The sequence below is a fragment of the Solea senegalensis genome, linkage group LG14, assembly GCF_019176455.1.
Source record: "Solea senegalensis isolate Sse05_10M linkage group LG14, IFAPA_SoseM_1, whole genome shotgun sequence".
NCBI lineage: Eukaryota > Metazoa > Chordata > Actinopteri > Pleuronectiformes > Soleidae > Solea > Solea senegalensis.
Genome location: NC_058034.1, coordinates 1693031 through 1713586, shown reverse-complemented (window position 1 = coordinate 1713586; position 20556 = coordinate 1693031). Strand labels below are relative to the sequence as shown.

At 42.0% G+C, this 20556-nt stretch overlaps 1 protein-coding gene across 2 annotated transcripts in view; it reads right to left on the bottom strand.

The window, feature by feature from the left end:
- Positions 1-20434, bottom strand: part of zgc:92140 (uncharacterized protein LOC447854 homolog) — a 32538-nt gene extending 12104 nt beyond the window's left edge. The window contains exons 1-2 of one of the 2 annotated variants that reach the window (XM_044043180.1): positions 20153-20434; positions 2152-2304 (exon numbers count right to left, since the gene is read on the bottom strand). In XM_044043180.1, the coding sequence (XP_043899115.1) occupies positions 2152-2242 (91 nt within the window). In that variant the 5' untranslated portion in view covers positions 2243-2304; positions 20153-20434. The remainder of the gene's footprint in view (positions 1-2151; positions 2305-20152) is intronic. The other variant, XM_044043181.1, reaches the window with a different exon arrangement.
- Positions 20435-20556: the final 122 nt, after the last annotated feature.

Sequence of the window (20556 nt, the reverse complement as noted above, 5' to 3'; positions counted from 1 at the left end):
TCTCCTCCGACTGCGATTACTGCAGACACATCAATAGCATGATGTAGTGGAGAGTGTTGCTATTTTCCTTCTTCGTCCTCCAGTGTTTGTGTAATGGAGCTCGGCCTTTTCCGGTTATTGTGCGTGAGAGGAGGGGGAGGGGGGGGTGAGGGTCAGTGGCTGGAGTCTGACGGAGTGGGAAGCCGGGAATATCTGGGACACACACACACACACACACACACAGCAGTCAGGCTGTCCTGACTGGCAGACAATCTGTTGTTGCTGGATCAGTGTAAGCAAGAAGAGGACTCTCTGTCTGAACTAAATATGCCAACATGAGACACACACATGTGCATGGAAACACACACACACACACATACGTGTGATCATGCATGGACTAAGACTAAGATTAATGTGCGTAGGCGTGCGGACTGACCAGAACCGACTAATCTTTTCTGCCTCGATCATAAAAAGTACACCGGATGTCGTGAGCAAGTTCAGCTGAGGTTGGAAAGGGCAGCGAGTTAAGTGGGAATGAATGACTGCATGGTGTGTGAGGAGAGGAGAGGAGAGGAGAGGAGAGAAGAGAAGAGAAGAGGAGAGGAGAGGAGAGGGTGAAGAAAGGAGGTGTTGTTGTTATTGTGGCCTGAGATAACTCTAATCCATACTATCCAGGTCATCCTCAACTCTGGATTACCATTCAAATAAATGACAGCAAGAATGGGGGATAGGATGGGAGGCAAAGAGGAGGAGGAGGAGGAGGAGGGAGAAAGGACACAAGGTTCTGACCTAATGTTGTGCCAGAGAGAGAGGAAAAGAACTGGAGAAGAAACACTGGGAGATGAAGACAGGAAAAGCGGGGAGGGGGGGTTGGGGGGGTACAGAGACCTAAAATAGAGAGACAGAGAGAGGAAGTGAAGAACAAGGCCTTGTGCGGTGGAAAGGAATTTGAATGAGACAGTGAAGTTGAGGAAAGGGAGAGAAAAAGAAGAGAAGAGAATCAGCGTCACCACACATCACTCTCCCTTCCTCTCTCAAGGAAAACAGTCCACTCCTCCCGTCTCTCTCTCTCTCTCACACTCTCTCAACTCCTGCCTCGTTCTGACGTAGAGGGAAATGAGACGTGAGAGCAGAGCGATTGAGGGGAGAGGATAAGAAGAACGTGTCGTACAGAGGAGAGAGAGCAGCGAGTCAAGGAGAGGACACAGAGAGAGTTACAGAGGGAGGGAGAGAGGGATGATGATGGAAAGAGAGAGAGAGAGGGGGGGGGACCTCCTGTGGATCATCATCTGCCACATCCATCTGCCTGTGAGCAGTTACACCAGAGTGTTACTCCTAATTCTTAATCGCTGTTAATCCCTCAACCCATCATTATCGTCATCTCGCTCACTCTCTCTCACTTTCACTTTCATTCCTCTCCCTCTGCACAACAGTCTGCTATAATTAAAGCCATATATATAATATATATATATTCACTACAGTTTATTATTTTCCAGTCAAAATTAATCCGTAAACGTCATCATATTCAGTCAAATAAGTTTGACTGATCTCTTAACGTCAAAGTTACTCTACATTCTGTCTTGTACACTGAAACATAAGTTATTATTTACGACACCAGTGTAAACATCTATCATCTGTCCATCATCTAACTCTTTATCCAGCTGTTTTTTGACTCTGAAGCTGTTACGTTAGTGTAAAAATCATGTATAGTTCTGCTTTAAACTGCAGCTTCTGTGAAATGTTCTTTTGTGCCAAATCTGCAAATTTCTAAGTGAAAATGATTAGTTGAGGAAGAGAGAGAGAGAGACAGACAGAGAGAGAGACAGAGAGAGAGAGAGAGAGAGACACCACGCCACAGTTTCAAAAACCTGTTACTTCCTCCTTCCCACATAAACTTCGAACATGGATGAGTCCATATAATAAAACTGCCTGCAGTGTAATTATTATTATATGACAGTTATTGTCTGAAATGGAGAAGTGAATACTCTGCTGGAGAACTATGAGCTGTAATGAAGGAAATATATTGTTAGGGGCAGACAGGGCAATCAGTCTACGCCGAGCAATTAACTGAGTGAAATGGAGCCGTGGATCTTTTACTGACATCCCCTGTGTGTGTGTGTGTGTGTGTGTGTGTGTGTGTGTGTGTGTGTGTGTGTGTGAGACTACACTGACCTGTGAAGAGGTCTCCATTGCTGTAGGCCTTGCCGCGTCCCTCCTCATCGTTGGGCACGGCCGACACCTGCTTGGCCGAGGTGCAGCCCATGGCCTCACTCTCTGAAACTTCTCCTCATCGCACTCTCACCTGGTGAAGGACAGAGAGCGAGCCTTTAAAGACAAACACAATCAAATGAACAACGCTGATATTCAGGTTTTATAAAGATACCACCTCTCCAAAAGGTGTCGCACTGTTTGTTGGGCTACCGCGGCTTCCACTGGTGCCAGCAGACTTAAATAAAGTGGGTCAGTCGATGTCAAATGTGCAGTGTTTTGTCAAAACAGTGAGACGGCTCTTCAACGAAGCTGCAAACACGACCAACACGTCTGCAAACTCTTCAACGCTGGCCAAAATGCTTTCAATCAGTCAATATTGACAACGATCACAAAAATGTTAGATAATTCAAGATTTATTTGTGAGTGAAAGTTAAAGGAAACCAGGAGATTGTGGGTTTAAACTTGTTTCTGGTCAGAAAATGAATGCAATGCAACATTATATTGGAAGAACTACAGTTAAAAACAGCCCTACTTCTCCAAATACAATGGCTATTAAACTATTTTCCCATTACATATTGTTATTTGAGCCATTGTTGATATAATAAAAAAGGAATAGTACAGCTTTTAAATCACTAAATGACAACAATTATTGTTAATTCTTCTGTCCAGCCTATATTACAATAATATGTTGATGTAATGCAGAGTTGCAACTACCTATTGTATTATGTGTTATTATTATTGATTTTCTCCAGACGAATCAATTAGTTGTTTGGTCGACAAAATGTCAGAAAATTGGTTGATTGCGTTTCCCAAAAAGTCAAAGGATGATTTACTCTCACAGGACCAATGAAACCAGAAAATATCAATTTAGAAAATCGAATTAATTATCCAATTAAATTAGAGAACAATTCTCTGTGGGTTAATCACAACAAGCGATTCTCTTTCTATTATAATTTGATATTTGATCCATTGTTGATATAAAACAATACTGATTAGTGCAGCTTTAAAACAAATTAAATACTAAAGCAGTGTCAATTCCTCAGCCCACTAATGTTTATTATAAAAAACACACGTTTAAGAACACGTAACATCAGTTACGTGTTCTTAAACCAAATGCTTGTTGTTTCACATCCTGAGTGAAGTAAATTTAACATGTCTGATTCAGAACAGGAAAGTAGAAGAGCAGCTGACACGAGGGTGTGAACGCCACTGTCAATCACTCAATCACACACACACACACACACACACTCTCAGACCTATTACAGACTATACATAGTCTCCGTGTCACTCACACATGCCAAACGGCGTCATTGACAGAGCCCATCTGACTGCTGCCGCGAACAATGCACAGACACTGAACAGAGGCAGCCGGTGATTTACCCATCACCCAGAACGAAATGTGCAGCAGTGGTGGAATAAGTGAGAGGAGGAAGAGCGGAGGAAGAGCGGAGGAAGAGGGGAGGAGACGCAGAAACACTGGCGACAAAGGCGCGGAGGAGGGGGACGGGCTAAATGAAAGGATGGAAAATAAGTGAGGTGGATGATGGCAAGAGAGATGAGTGCAGAGCTTCAAAAGAGCACCGCCACCATCATGACCGCCGCCGCCGCCGCCGCCGCCACCTGCCCCTCCTCTCTCCTTCACTGATTATTACAGCGTTTGAAGCTAAGGGAAGAGGACACCAGCCTCTGTTTCTCTGGACGCAACACAAAGCTACAGGTGATCAGTGAGTCTAGACTGAAGTGACAGGATGTGCAGCTTCCCTGGTCACATGATTTCACTGGGTTACTTTTACCTCGTCTGCAGTCAACACTGTACATTACACTACAGTAGTATAGAAGCACCACAAGATGATAGGTCATTATTATGAGATACTAAATCACAATTTTGAAATAGTATCTCACAGTCATGAGATGCTGTGTCATAATAATGAGATGCTATTTCAAAATGAACCATTTAATCGATTATCAAAATAGCTGACGATTAAGTTAGTAATCGATTAATCCGAGTAATTGTTTGAGCCCAACACTAGACCTTAAAAGGATCATTCCATTTATTTCACCATCATCCCCCATCAGTCACAGCTGATAAGTAATTGCAGAGACTTTATTCCCGGGAGAGAAGCAGAGCATGAAGGTGATCATCACACAGGCTGACTTCATTACAGCGGTGACACCACGTTCACAGGTCTCAGCAATTAACTTAGCTGCCTGTCACTTCTTATTATCGTGTGCCACACAAGCAGCGTAGAGTTTTACTGTCCCATTAATATTTATTATTTAATCATTATTTTTACATAACTCGAAAAATAATAATATACACATGAATATTTCTGGTACTGATATATCAAAGAAAGAGTTTTAATCTTTATGTATGCACTTAAAATTGGTACTCCAAGACATTTTACATGATAAACAACCTGTACTTCCTGTTGGACTGGAGACACAATCCAAAGCTTACAAATAAAGTACATCTATAAATAACTTATTAACTTTAGTTTGTTTGGAATGCAGACACAAAATGCACCTTGAGTGTTGCTCAAGAAATGTTTATTTAACTGACGTCATTTTGAGTACCATTTGTTATTATTAAATGGATATATATCATTAGATGAGGACAACAACAAAGGATATTCTATTCTTCTTGGGACATTGCATTGACTTCCATGTATTCGGACAACCTAAAAATAGCACTTTACCCAACCTGAACCATAACCAGTCAATGCCTAACCCCAACCCTTAGCGCATCCCTGCGGCACAGATATGTGCCACAGGTGCAGCCATGGTAATAATACACAATTCCTTAGGTTTTAAAAAATGTGTTTTTTTAAAGCCTGAATATTTGTTGTTGAGTCAAAGTTCTGAATCTTACGTCACCTTTTTAATAGTGATATAAAGTGACATAAACCGTTTTTCTTTTCTCTTTGTTCATAAAAGCTCATATTTCACAAATTCAATCCAATTTTAAACATTTGAGTACTTTTTGCTCAGGTGTGTTTCTATAGTTGGCGAAAATGAATTTTCTTTTTCATGAGATTGTCAAGCTTGTGCTGAAAAACAGGATATAAGACACTCTATATTGCACATTCTTACAGCCTCTCTATATTAAACTGTACATTTAAACATAGTCATGGAAGAAGCCACTGATGCTCTGTGTTACTAACTTACAATTCAAATCCGAAACTTAACCAGTTCCTCAGTAATTAGGTTCTGCCAGGTTTTGGTCACCATGAGGACTACTGGTCCTGACAAGGTGTTTATGACAGGACACACACACACACACACACACACACACACACAAGCTTTGTATGTGTGTACTTGTGTATGGTTTCACCTCTGGCCTGAGTGTGTAACCTGATGGGAACAGCATCTTATCAGTGTGCTTCAGGCAGCCTGGGACGCTCTTTACTACGACTGCCACAACTTAATCATATCACACACACAGACACACACAGAGCTGGGAGATCTTTATCCGCAAAGCCAGTAACGTCGAGGGGGTGGAGTTGGACTCTCTGACGGTGGTCTCAGAGAGGAGAATGTTGTCCAAGTTAAGGACAATACTGGACAACAACCTCCATCCACTCCATGCCTGTGACCATCAGACTGTAGATGGATCCGGTTCATTTATTCATTATCACATTGATAATGTTTATCCTGTACACATTTTTGTCTTAATTCTTTTTTTTAATTTTAACTTGTGTGCTATTTTTTTTCTTCTACTGTAACAAAACAATTTCCTCCGGGATAATAAAAGTATTCTGATTCTGAATCTTTATGTCAAAAGGAGACACAAAAACTAACTCATCCTCCATAATCTGCCTCTCAACGTGACGCTCAAAGATGGATTCTGTGCCGAGGACTGAAAATAAATTAAAAAAAATGGTAAAACGAGGCACAGACAGTCAAACAGCAGGGAGGGAACAGCTTTTAACTGGGAGCTATTAGTGTACGTAGTGAAGTGAATATTAGATTAGGACTCCCTCCTGAAAACCTCAGAAGGAAGTGTCCTGAGAAATGTGAGCAGCAGCCTCCATAGACTTTAACTTTCAAAGGGTCTCCAGTATACGTGGGCAGCATCTGTTTGAAGGGCTTTGATTTGCGTCTATTGAAACATCAAATTGTGAGTGGGAGCGAGCTAAAAATACAGCCGGCAGTCCTAAAGCTGTTGTTGTGTGAAGGGATAATGCTAGGCTGTGTGAATCTGCAAGCCAAGCTGCTATTACTTGGGGTATACATGTATAAGCTGCAGCTAGTAGGCAGACTACTACAAAACCAAATACATCTATAAATACATTTAGGTCTGTAATCAGGATTCAGGGAGACGCGCTTCAGTGACACAAAAAAAGCAGTTCTGTGTTGAAATTCAACAAGCAGCTCGTGACTTGGTTGTTGTGAAAGACGCTGGTCGTCATCTGGGATGACACAACTGGAGATGAGCCGCTACGATCTTCAGTATCTGTACTGAAGGGAAGGGAAGTCCCTAAATGTCACACGCAGGCTTCATAAAGCACAGGCTGTAGAGATATGTGTGCCACCAATGTCATGTGACCAGATGTGCAGAATGACGCAATGATCATTTGGTCAGAACAGAGCAAAAAAAAAAAAAAGCAAAACAGACGAGTATAAGTGTGTAAAACTGATGTCACTATTGGTCAATACTCAAGGTTTTGATATTGGTACTGAACAAGAAAAATTGACGCTGACGGCAACAGTCTCTCTACAATACGCTCAAGAAGTCCAGGTGAAGTCTTTAAATACTTGTGAGAGTTCCCACACTCCACTCTACTTCCAGTATTTGTATATTTGCCAATATCAACTCTGACACCAGAGCTCTGGTTGCTGCTATTGAGCGCTAAGTCACATGAGACTGATTTAGTTTAATGGTGAGAATTTATGATTCGGTTGTCGTCGACGGACTGTGTCTTTAGATCCAGTCAGACTTCTGCTTTAAAGTGTGCTCTTACAACCTGACTTTTAATTGCATCAGCATTTTCAGGACAAACGTGCGTAAACACGCTTTGCATTAGTATATATGTATAATTCATAAGTACATCAGATAACGCAGGAGTCTTGTTGACACTAGTCCAATATCCAATAAATCAATTAAGCCCAATACTCATAGTCGAGTGTTCCCTCAGGATTTTGGCGCTAATTTAAAAAAGTAAATTCTTTCAAGTAATTTGTATAATGTATAATAAACAGACAACTGATTCATGACTTTGTTTTTCAAACTTTTGGTCATGTGATTAGTCACGGGTTAGACCCACTCCTATTAAGTTTGTCATTGCAAGTTAGACAGGGTGCAGTTAGACAGGTGTTTTGTGTGGTTTGAAGAAGCCAAGGTGATTACTGGTGTACAAAATAGTACAAAAACACAAACGTTTGCCAAACAAAGCCGTGTTCATTTCTCCGATGGTTGTAGAATCTACAGAGTTTTACAGGCCTAAGAAAAACATCTCCAAATGAAACTGAAATGTACAACTCAAAACTTGAGTTTTAAGATTCACATAACAGACGCAAAACATAAAAACAATAAAGGAAGAATAATAAGTAAAGGATCAGGAATATTATCTCATGAGATCAGAGCGTACACATTTCGCTTGTACTGAGCTCTACTCAGAGACACTCGGTGCCACATGCACGACCACAGCGGGGCGTTTCTTGGTGTTTGTTTAACCCGCAGGAAAGCTGGACTGTGCTACTCTGGGCTCGTCTGCTCCTGCAGACGCCAAAGTGTGTCAATGGGACAAGCTTCGTCTGGCAAGTCAGCTAAGACCTTCACACACACACAAGCTGAGCCAACATGATCTGAAAAAACCTGAGGAGGATAGGAGCACTTAATACCAACTGGCATACTACCACCTCTCAATCCTTGCAACTTGGTCCAGATGCTTAACATTCATCTCAGGGCAGAGTCCCAAAAGCCAAGTTGTAGCCTAATTTAGAGATATGAATAATGCCATGATGTCAGTCAACAGGTCTTTCATCATCTCGGGCGACACACACTTGGCAGAGAGCCTTCTGACAAGGGTTGACTCCATAAGCCATCTCATGGAGTATCAAAAATGATAACATAAACCTGACGAGGCACAAGGTGCTCCAACTGGTTTTCACTGCAAGTTAAGACCAAGATGCCTCCTTAACACATGGCAAACACCCAAGTCCTTCAAATGAACAGGATTTGGCAAACACACAGACTTGTCCATGCCTGCATATCTGGAGGAGGGACATGACCTAGTCGCAGTTGTGTGAACAAGCCTCCTTTTCAAGTCAGTTTGTCGAAGGAGCAACTCAAGGGGGGGAAATGTGAGCGTGCATGCTTGCATAAACACACGTTGCGCACACAGGCTGAGCAGTGTACAGCCCGTGCACAGGTTTCTCAAACACAGGGTTGTGCCAGAGGCAGAAAAGAGAGAGACCACAGAGCCTGAAAAACTGGCTGGGCAAAAGTGAAAGAAGACGTTAAGGGAGGCATCATGCGGCACCACTTTTTTTTTTAGAAAGATTTGATTTCCTTCTTTGTGTATCATTTCTGAGTCTCTATACGTCTTCTATAACAGGTGTGACCCATGCAGACTCTGTGACAGAGAAGATTTCACCCCTCTGAGCTGAGCCCGGCTCTGCTGCTCTGTATTAAACTGGAGTGACAGAGCTGGTCAAAGAAATGCTCGGCCACTCCCAGAAAAATACTTAGCTGAGGTGGTAAGACAGGCTTCATCCACACTACTGCAAATGATCTGCATCCATACACAAACACCTACAAATACAGGCTTTGAATGTGAAGCTGGTTCTCTCCTCTGCACTTGTTCGCTTGGATTCAGAGAGTTTTACTACAGCTGATGGTAAAGTCACTACTGATAAATAAAAACACACATTCAGGAAGTGCATGCAGGTCACCACAGCTAAATGTATGCATTGTTAAATCTAAATCTAGTAGTGTGTATGTAACCTTTAAATATATCAGTCCATTTCTCACAATTAATTAATTTAGTAGATGTCTCAAATTAACCTAACCTCAATCTGCATGTGTGTAGACTGTGGGAGGAAAAACCCACGCACACATGGTGAGAGCAAGCAGACTCCACACAGGAAGCCTCCAACCAAAGAGAAATAAGAGTCACAATCACAAACAGGGCTGCCACCTTCACTTATACAAGTATGATGATTTTATCTGAATTACCCACGAAAATATTACCATCTGAATATTTCATCTCTAAATGAGTTCAAAAGAATTTTCTTCCATGTCAATCAACGCATCAGTACTTTGTCAGCACTTCTGAGAAACAGTAACACAAACACGAAGCATGATGTCTGTGGTTGGAATCATAGTTTCATGCTTATATTTGACACGCTATCTAACCTTCCAATCTTAGAACACGGTCATCATGAGACAGGAGGATGTAGAGCAAAGGTTCTGCCGCACTTTAATACAGGTCACCGTGTTAGTGCACATGATGGTTTGGTAATGTTTTAAAATCAATATTGAAATCAAAGTGAATGTCCGTCTGTGCCGTATTGAAATGTCTGACTATCATCTCTGTGTAGTCCAATTGTAGAGCTGAAACAATTCATCAATGAATCGATTACTAAATTAAAAGCTTTTTAAATTTGAAGCTTTTTCCACGATTAAAACAAGATTTTCGATTGTTTAAGCTTCTAAAATGTGAATAGTTTCTTCATTTCTTTGCTCTGGATAACAAAGAAATCATTAAACTGTGGACAGTTTTGTGGTTTGTGGACAAAACAAGACATTTGAGAACATCATCATCATTTCCAGGTTTGACAAACACCGATCAATATTTTTTTATGGAACCAACCGATTAATCGAGAAAATAATCGACAGCATATCAAAAATCATATCACGCAAGTCTTGATGAATTATTGCCATGACAACATTTTGGCCCATTTCTTTAAAGTTAGAGTGGGAGATCATGTGTGGAGCATTTTTGACTGTGTTGCATGAAATCCTCTTCACAACCCGATTGTAACCAGTGAGGTAATGCATCGTCACAAAGAATAAAATAATAAAGCTGTAAAAACACCATCCAATCATATTGAACGGCCTGAACAAATGAATTGCATCGCGATGCATCAATCAAACTGTCATCGCCCGGCTCCTCCCCCCATGCAACCCTCTTAGTGTCATCAGAAGACAACCCCAGAGCTTATGCTAGCTTGCTAAATCCAACGAGACAGTTGCATCAACATTATGGCAGAAAACAACAGGAGTTGGTTACAAACGAAAGACCTTTTTTTTTGGGAAAGCTACTGCTGATGCAGAGCGATACAAGACCTGAGTGAACATCGCTGCTGCATTTGAATGGTGGCGACAACTGGTGCCCAGAACAGGCTGCAAAGTGTTGACATGGTGGCCCTGTTTCTACTGGACTGGTAGGTTGACTTCATGTCTTTGTGAGCTTTTTAGAGTATTTGTTGTTTTTCATCATCACGTTGTCCATTGAACAAGTACACAAAAACCTTAGCATCACCGAAAAGTACCAAAGTTTACTGAATCCAGTGCTCTGGAGGCGAAGGAAGTCTGAAGAAAGGGGCTTTGACTTTTGAATTCAGTGTTTTCAGGATCGCCAACATTACTTTTAACAAACTTATTGTTTTTGTTTTTTTTAATGCTACGGTCTTAGTCAGCGCTGAGTGCTGCAGTGTGACGAGTACGTTTCAGAAGAACTCCTGGGCCAACACGCCACAGTATTTGCTCTAACCATGCAGCGAATGCAGCATCTCTCCTCCTCATGTCCAGTTTGAAACACTCCATCAGTCTGACAAGCCTGCGAACCTGTGCCAACACACACAGGCCAGATGGACAGTGAATTCTCAATTCTCCCTCTTGCTCTCTCTCTCTCTCTCTCTCTCTCTTGTTGTGTGCTGTTCTTTCTCACTCTTGTAATGAGGCTTCAGTGGTCATGTAAGATGGTCGCAGCGGAAGGTTGTAGGTACACAAGTCCTTCTGTTCTCTCGCGCTGTATTGCACAGCCATCTGACTTACAATGAAGGGGCATTCACATATCACATAAAAGACATGAGGTGTTCAAGAACTCAGAGCTGATTGATGCACACACACAATCACTAGGCCACTCTTTTTACTCTGGGTTCATAAAAACCGGTGGAGCTGAAATTTCAAAAGGTCGGCACAATACAGAAGACAAAACAAAAAGGAGAGAAAGTGTAAAGTGGTGAGCAAAAACATTTCAGATTGCTATTAGTAGTCAGACCTCAGAGAGTGTGCACAGTAGTCTAATTGAAATCCGAGCTGCACTGAGCTTCGTCTCGCTGCAGGAAGAACCAGACCATATAAAAATGGATTGTTCCACTAATACAGACTTGGCGACAGGATAAAATGTCTCCTCTGAGGCTTACTGACGGCTGGCATTTCGTACCACCAACTTCTCAAGAGCGAGACAGATTCCCTAAAAGAGCAAAAAGCAAGAAGTCGTGCTTGTTTCATTCTCTCCTGCAGCGCTCTGTTCTGCTGCTCGCAGTCGTGACAGAGGTAAAAGCAGGTCAGAGCCTGGGGTGATCGGTGGGTGAGGAGCAGGATCCAACGACTGGAAGAGTGAGCGAGTGAGCGAGTGAGTGAGTGAGTGAAAAACTGCTTAATGATATCATGACTTCATCCTGCACAGACATGAAACACACAACCAAGTCAGACAGAGACTTATAATCTGTTTGTCAACTAATAGCTTGTGGATCTCGTCCAAGGATTAGCTTCTTTTTATTTACATACATGTGGAACCTTAAAATGGATTTAACACATGTATTGTTGGACTTGGTTTGTAGGAGATTACCAATCATCAAAACATCCATCAAAACTATCACGTAGACGCTTCACCAAGCAAGTTACATTACCATAGGAATCTCAACTCATGTCTTGAGGCTCATTTGGAAGACGTTTTATCATTTATTTTCCTGTTAACTGGAACACCAAGTCCAAAATTAACATCATGTGCTATTAAAGGAGACCTGAAACTAGCAACTAAGACCATTAACTCCTCGGGAAAATATTTACTGACATTATAAATCATGTGAGAAGCTTGTTTTCCCCATTTTCTATTATAAAAGTTATTTTTGTAAACAGTTGAGTTGCCTCCTGGTGGCTATTCACTATATTCTTACTTCCAGGTTGTCGTCAACCGGAAAACTGGAAGAGCGCGTCAACTTTATGTATGTCGTCTATGGACGGACACAGTCTACTGCCACCCGCTGGTACGGAAGATAATTTACTTCCTCAGAAGAACAGAACATGCTGGTTGCTCATGAGCTCACGGGTGCAACTTTTCCCCAACAGATGTCAACGTGAAGACGCTCGTCGTCCTTCTTTGCCTTTGATGGACGTTAAGCGCGATGTGTCCAGGGCCTTAACACGACTGTCACGTGGATGAAAGAGCAGATCTGTTCCTACACAGCAGCCACACAATGTCAACCCTACGTATGTTCTCTCATCCAAACTTATCTGAATTGTTAACAATAAAAGAAAGCCATCATTAATATTTCTTTGAGATTACCACAGCAGAAGAAAGTCATATACCCACGTTTGTGTTCTTCTCTTTAGCTGCAAACCAGTGTTTTCTCTGATCTTACGAAACAAGGAAACCTTTCACTCCATTGACCCTTCAACAGTTTTTAGACTAAAAAGAAACAAAACACATTTGGATTTAGAGCCACCTGACAGGAGTTGTGCTTAAGCATTAAGGTTAAATTTCAGTTATTTTTGAATAAATCACTGTGTGCAAAAAAAGTCTTTTTTTTCTATCGCGAAACATTTCTTTCCTCCAGAAACTTGGTTAATTATATAATTGTGTTTAGTTGTGAAATTTAACTAAAATATAAACGTTGTTACTTGATTCCCTTGAAAGTAAAAAAAAAGGTGAATTATTGTTATTATTATTATTACTTATTATTACGTAAAATTATTATTAAATATTCTCTTTGTGTTGAGGAACTGAGCAACGCCTAGAGCAACTGAAATGAATGATTTGTCTTCTGTTCATTTAATTTAATAATTTTACTATTAGTCTAATCAAAAAAAATATTATAATAATAACAATAATGATAAATAAATAAATAAATAAATACTTAAACCCCAACATGTTCCCTCAGTGATGATGTGGTGTTGGGCTTTGAAACTAATGCAACCATGATGTTCGTACCAGTCTCATGAATAAGTCAAGCAACTGGAGATTTACGTCACATTTAATGGCACTAAATCTCATTCATGTTCTTTTAAACCATAGCAGAAGAAGCAAGAGGCAGAGTGCGTCATTGAAAGAACAATGGTGGAAAACCAAGTGAGAAAAGTGGGGACATGAGGACAATTCACACATGAATTTGCAAGGATTGAAAAACACAGAAGCAACAGCATGTCAAACAGCACTGACATTGATCCATGACCAGGAGTGATGGTAAAGGAGGAGACAATGGATGCATGGATGTTTACAACGGTGTCAGAAAAACATTGACTATGAAAGTGAAGGGGGAGCGCGGCAGAGGAGAAGCAGTGACCAGACTTTCCCAGACAAAAACAAGTACAGCAGTTTTAAGAGCTTGTGTCACCCAGCCCGACATTGTTGAACTGTACACAGGAGGCAACACTGCACTACACATCACATGCACATACAAGTGAGACACAGTAGAACTGAAAACACAAATAAACTTCAGAAGTGAATATTACTCCTGCCCTTCAGTAGTTTCATGAGATTAATGCTTCTTGCCACCACGTGCCATTGTGCTGCAAGTGTATACACAACAAACGCTCCTTCAGTCAGGTCTGACAGAGTAAGTTTCCAGATGAAGGACTAATAATGTTGCATCATTTCTGTTTACAAAGACCAAACAGAGGCAGAATAATATCATCACAACATGCACTGCAGCGTTAACAATGACACATATCAAAGCAGAGAATTGTTTCCACTATCATTCATCTCTGTATTAAATGACTAGACTATGACTGAGTGTTACATAGTGAAGGAATGGGCCTGCACTGCACAGATCCTGTCACAGACCTTCTTATCTGTGGACGACATGGAAAAACATGCTTTCACATGGTCAGCACAGGACTGACAACAAGAGATAAGGGAATAAAATAAAGTCAGTAGTGGACCTTGTCTGTGTGTTTCACCCTGAGTGGACTCACGTGCACCGTAAACACAGTCAGGGACACAGAGACACTCGGCTGTGTCATGTGACAGACGGAGAAGGAACGTGCACTCAGGCTTCACAGTCAACCGCTGCCGACTCAGACGACGTGAAGGATTCCACTGATCCGACTGTCGACTCGGACTCAGATTATTTAGTGCAGGCGGACAAAGCATTTTGCAGAGGGATCGTGTTGCGCTGGCGTTGTGCTTCCTGCGCTACAATACAGACGACCTCATCCACACGGTACAGTGCGGAGTTCTGCCACAGAGCGAGGACACAAACCCACCCACACACACACACGATGTCAGAGACGTCACGGGAACTCCCTCCCACGCCAAGACAGAGAAGACACCCATGTAGTAGTAACCATGGCAACTCTGGTGATATCACAGTCACTGCATCACGAGTTACCTTGGATATTTGATATCATATCAAGATACAGCATCTGTGATGTTGTTTCCTGGTTTTTAAGAATGTTGCTGTACTGATGTTATGGTATTTAGTCAAGAATATCATCTAAAATGACAGGTGACAACCTTATTTCAATACATGTAGTAGCCTATCATATACAGAAATGACATATATATATACACATATATATATATATATATATATATATATATATATATATATATATATATATATATATATATATACACATATACATATATATATTATTTAGTTCTAAAGTGTATTACAACACTTCCTCTGAGAAGCTCAACTATCTAAAATGAAAACTCCTCATGTGTCCAGCTTTATATCCAGATACATGTCGTACATCAGGACATAAAAATATTTAAATAATATTTATGGACCATATCAGCCGTAGCCGCCCTGATCACACCCAACAGGTGCCAAACAAATCACCTCAACTGCAGTTAACCAGATCAAGGTAGACAGAGGCCCCAGGTGGAGAGGGTCAAAAGACGAGGTGATGATGATTGAGAGGAAGAGGAAGGGAGAGAGGATGAGTAAGAATAGATTCTCCTGCCTCCGTGTAGGAGACAGAAGGGAAGAGAAGGGAATGAGGAGGAGTGAGACTCTTGCTTTTCAGTCTTGTCTGTTGGCGAGCGGAACAAAAGCCATATGTGAGCAACGACTCATCACAACACATGCTGTAAGCAAGTGAGGGAGGGTGAGAGAGAAGAGAGGGGCAGATGGATGGAGACAGACAGATAAATCAAACAGGGTGGGGCTTGTTACAGCCACTCACAGGATTTCTGCTGCTTGATGACAACCTGTGTAACACTGATGATGGAAGCTGCTGCTGCTGTTCGTGACCAGCCACACCAGCCCATTATCACACCAGGTTCAGAAAATGGATGTAATGGTCTGTTGTTGATCACATAAGGGAAATCTATAACAGCCATACGGAACATTCAGACGCAGCATCTAGTCTAGGGAAGCATTTGGAAAACTATAGCGGTGTTTCCATCGCGCGTTTGCTTTGGTACAGTACCTTCCCTAGACCGGATCCACCTATGACAGTCAGCTGATTGGGTCACTCCCTTGCGACTTCGAGACCATTTTAAAAACGTCACTCTACCGCTGAGAAGAAGAATAAGCAGAAGGTGCCAGCAAACAGCAGCCAGCCATTGTTGTCTGCGTGCAATGTCATCGTTCGTTGTCATCGCACTGGTGCAATGTCACACTACGCACCTCGCTGATGTGGCATGTGATCGGGCACAGCCCACGAATCACAAGGTACCGCAACCCTGACCCAGGGCTTCCGTACTGCACTAAACCAAACTATACCATGATGGAAACGCAGCATATGAAGCCCATTTAGGTGAGGTAATGCAATAATGTCTAAGACAGTGGGGAAATTTTAACTAATGAGCTGCAAATGAGCTTGTATCTCAAATCTAATTTTGGCTGCTGTGAATCTCCCTGAAATGATCAAGCAGTGTCTGTTTCACTCTGAGGCGGGAGCGTGACTTACAAGAGTCCAACAGTCCACCGGTCAAATCAGAGCAGAAAGACGCTCTCCAAAGAAAGAAAGACAAAGAAAGTTTTTCTTCACATAGACTATTTTGGGAGGGAAATCATTCATTCATACTGTATATATAAGGTATAGTATGACAATATGTTGTTTATTCCCCTCTGTGCCAGGATATGCATGTATAATATCACCAGATTCTTTCCCATACATAACCCTAATTATATGTAAGGATCAACACAAGGGAAGAGCCGCAGAAGATTATACAGGAGATTAATACTCGAATTCAGCTTAAATTTCTGGCTTCTTTGGTCTATATAACAAAAAAATCATAATTTCAAGGTTTGGGAAACACCAATGGACATTTTGTGGACCAAACAACTACCAGTCCTAGAGGACACTTGTATACACAAAACAGCACCTGAGTTCTTTCCCTAATCACCTAACTAAGTGACCGACTCAACTCAAACCCTAACCTAATTCTAACCCTCACACAAGTCAAATCACCAAGTCATCGTTCAGTGTGATTAAATGAAGTAAAACAGATTTCATGCACTTAACAAAAGTCTCACCTAATAAAAACTACACTAAATATACTGTCCCTTAAGAATAAGAGTTTGTTGCTTTACTTCCCCCATGAGACCGCCTTTAAGTTTGTAACCCGCTCACTCTCCCGCACCAAAGTCCATCAATGAAATCAATGTTATTAGCTCACAGGAACACAGGAGTTGCTGCTCGCTTGCTGCCTAGTTTGGAAGGTTTGTGTGACTTTGGTGTTTGAAATGCTTCGTTTGGATTCACCCAAGTCACACAATGACACATTTGACCTGGTGAAAGCAGCAGTGGATAAACAAATCATGTGTGCTGGGATGTAAAACGACTTTGGTGTGTGGAGTGAGTGGTTTAGAAAGTTAGAAAGAGTTTTCCAGCCTGGGAATGTTAAGCAATATTAAGCAGCAATATTCTTGAGCTATTGCAGAGTGGTTTGTCCCAGTGTCTGCAGAGGTAGCCATGTTTTCACTGAGGGCAAGAGCATCACAACCAAGTCTTAATCCATAAAAGGTCATTTGAAGGTGTGAGGACTGGCCAAAATGTCCCAGCTGACAACAACGTTCTCACGACCACAGACAGACACACGGGTAAACATGCAGACGGTACAGCAGCAGCAGCAGCAGCAGCAGCAGCAGCAGCGGCGGCAGCAGCAGCAGCAGCCTCTTGGTCCAGTCAGAGAACTCGGTCCTGCTGATCCAGAAGCTGCAGCTCTGCTCAACAGCTGTGTCCAGCTGTGCTACGGGGGAGACAGTGGGTGCTTTGTTTCCCACAGGGGGAGGCAGCGCTGTGGGCAGAGTGTGCCTGCAGACATTGGTATGTGTGTGTGTGTGTGTACACACAGTTTGATTTCCACAATGGTTAACGGCCTGTAGCTTATGTCAGCCCGGGTCCCCCTTCCTTCTGCTGAGTGTTTCCCCACAATGACACAGCCTTCTCACGACGACGACAGCAGCAGCAGCAGCAGCAGCAGCAGCATGAGAGATTTTCTGTCACGATTATCAAATGACCTAATCAAAATAACTGTGATTTAAACGTGTGAAAATATGCTCCAATTAGGGGTGGTCTAAGATAATATTGTGATTGTTGTTTTGAAGATGTGCAAATTGACATTATCGAGTATTTAAATGACACACACTGACAGCAGTGAGCAGGATTCAGTGTCACATGACCACTAGTGGGCCCACGTGATCACATGACCTCTCCCCAGCATCCTCCCTGCCACACAGGTTAGCCACATGTGGTTATGCTGATAGAGAGAAAACATGGAGACACCAGACCTGCAACTAAGTCTTTGAAATAGTTTTCTGATTGATTAGTAATTTACCTTATAGTAGTGTATCTGAATGTTTACCCAGAGTTCAATGTTTCTACACTGTTGATCAGCTATAAGTCTTTATATTTATATTTGTTTTATTTTTTTGTAAAGTTTAAAAGGAAATAATACTTCACATTTTCACAAAATCACATTTTTTAAGGACAGCAACTAGTTATCGTCAAAATCCAGTCATCATGGAGACTGCTGTTGTAACCTTCATTAGTACAATTACATTTTTTATTACTTGAATTTCCAATTAAGTATCTATCTATCAATCAATCTATCAGCCAATGACATAGACGACTGTCCATAACCCAACACATTTTCCACAAGCTCACCGATACAGAAGAAAGTGATGAACTGAAGCTGCGTTTTAGTGCAGTTTGTCTCCCTGATGCATCAGCTATGTAAATAGTGTGACATCATTCCAGCGTGACACACTGTAGCCTGCCAATTAATTCAACAAAGACGACAAACACAACGCAGTCAACACAGCTGCGTGCTGACAATAAACAGCCTTGAATTGTCTCTGTGTCATAATGCATGACATAATCAATCCACTGTCTACCACCTTATCCTCCACATGAGGGTCGCATGGCTAACACCAATCACAGCAAGCATAGGGTGAAAGACGGGGGTCCACCCTGGACAGGTCCACCATGGACAGGTCCATTGTCAACCAGAAGTGATGGTTCTGTGAGGACCAATCAGTGGTCTGCAGGGTGTTAAGCTCCACCCTTTGGGAGACAGACCACTTGCTAGGTAGTTCCGCACTGCAGCTTTAATGTTACGCAGAACAGTGATGACTTTACCACAAAGCATTTCAAAATGTTGTCATGTCACAATAAAAGCTCAACAATAAGACAATCATGATAAATGTTTTGGCTCTTGATTGAAATAATGTAAATCATGAGGTTCTAGAAGAGGGGTGTCAAAATCAAATGACCTGGGGGCCAATCAGCATCGAGTCTGGTCAAGAGACAAAATATGATGATATGAATGTGTGTGAATATATGGGCTTAAAATGATAACACAACATTCCATGATGACGTTATAAAGATAAAGACATTCATGATGCCATTTCACAGAAAAATGCTTGTTTCACAATATCAACATATTTATGATGCTAAATAAATCTATTCATATCAAAATCAAAGAAATAAATACTAAGTAAATAATAACGTGGCCAACTGTAATTAAAACACCAAACAAGCTGACATATATATGTCATTTAATATAATTTAATATAATGATTATTTAGTCTTATATTGTACCACCTCACTGGCAGCTGTGTCTCAGCCACACGTGCTGTGTTTAAAGGAACATGTAAACATGTTTACATGTTTACATGATATGAAGTGGTGGGCCACATGTAAGCGATTGGGGAGTCACATGTGGCCTGGGGGCCACCAGTTTGACACCTCTGTTCAAGAACGACTGGAGAAACGCAGACTCCCCCTTGTGGCATTTCAAAATAAATCAATAGCACTGGACGTTGTACATGTATGTGAGACAACATTTACAAGAGACTCGTGTGAAACATTCACAAATTATTCAAAAAGTGAAAATTCACCCTCATCAAGTTACCGCGAGTGCTTTTCTATCGCGATAATATCGCATATTATCGCACCTCGAGCCCTGGACACAACCAACCAGGATGTGGAGGAAATTTGAAAGTGAAGCAGTGCCAACGCTGTCCAACACTGTCCAACACTGACTCACACTTCATGTCCACATCTGTCTCCACAACAGCAGCCTCACTGGCGCTAAGACTACAACACACACACACACACAATAAGCAGCAGTGACGGCGCAAAGAGAGAAACAATAAAAACATCGACAAGCTGCGGGCGAAGCGAAGAGAAGCGCCGGGGAATCACGGTTCACTCAGGAAACAGCCACAAAAGACAGGAGCGGACACACACAGACAGACAGACAGAGAGACAGTCACGCTCCAGTGGCTTTCACCTGGAGGAGACGTGACACTGATTCACGCTGGTACTTACTCGGAGGAACCGGTTCCGTTCGGTCCACTGACTGGAGGAGAGCCCGGCGGTCTAGTTCCGGCTGAGAGTCGGGCGGGATCTGCGCTGGAGGGAGAGAGAGGGAGACAGAGAGAGAGAGAGACAGACAGACAGAGAGAGAGAGACAGACAGAGAGAGAGAGCTGCTGAGCTCAGGAGCTCGAGGACTGAGCGTAAACCGTGGCTTGCGTCACTTCTTCAGCAGCAGCAGCAGCAGCAGCGTGAGCAGCAGCCATCTTACCGAGGAGAGGAGGGTCCCAGCGACTCACCAATCACCGAGCTCTCCCTCTGTTATTATTATTATCATTATTATTATTATTATTATTGTGATGTTTATTATTATTATCATTATTATGATTATTACCTCGCAGACTGTGTTTCACTGCA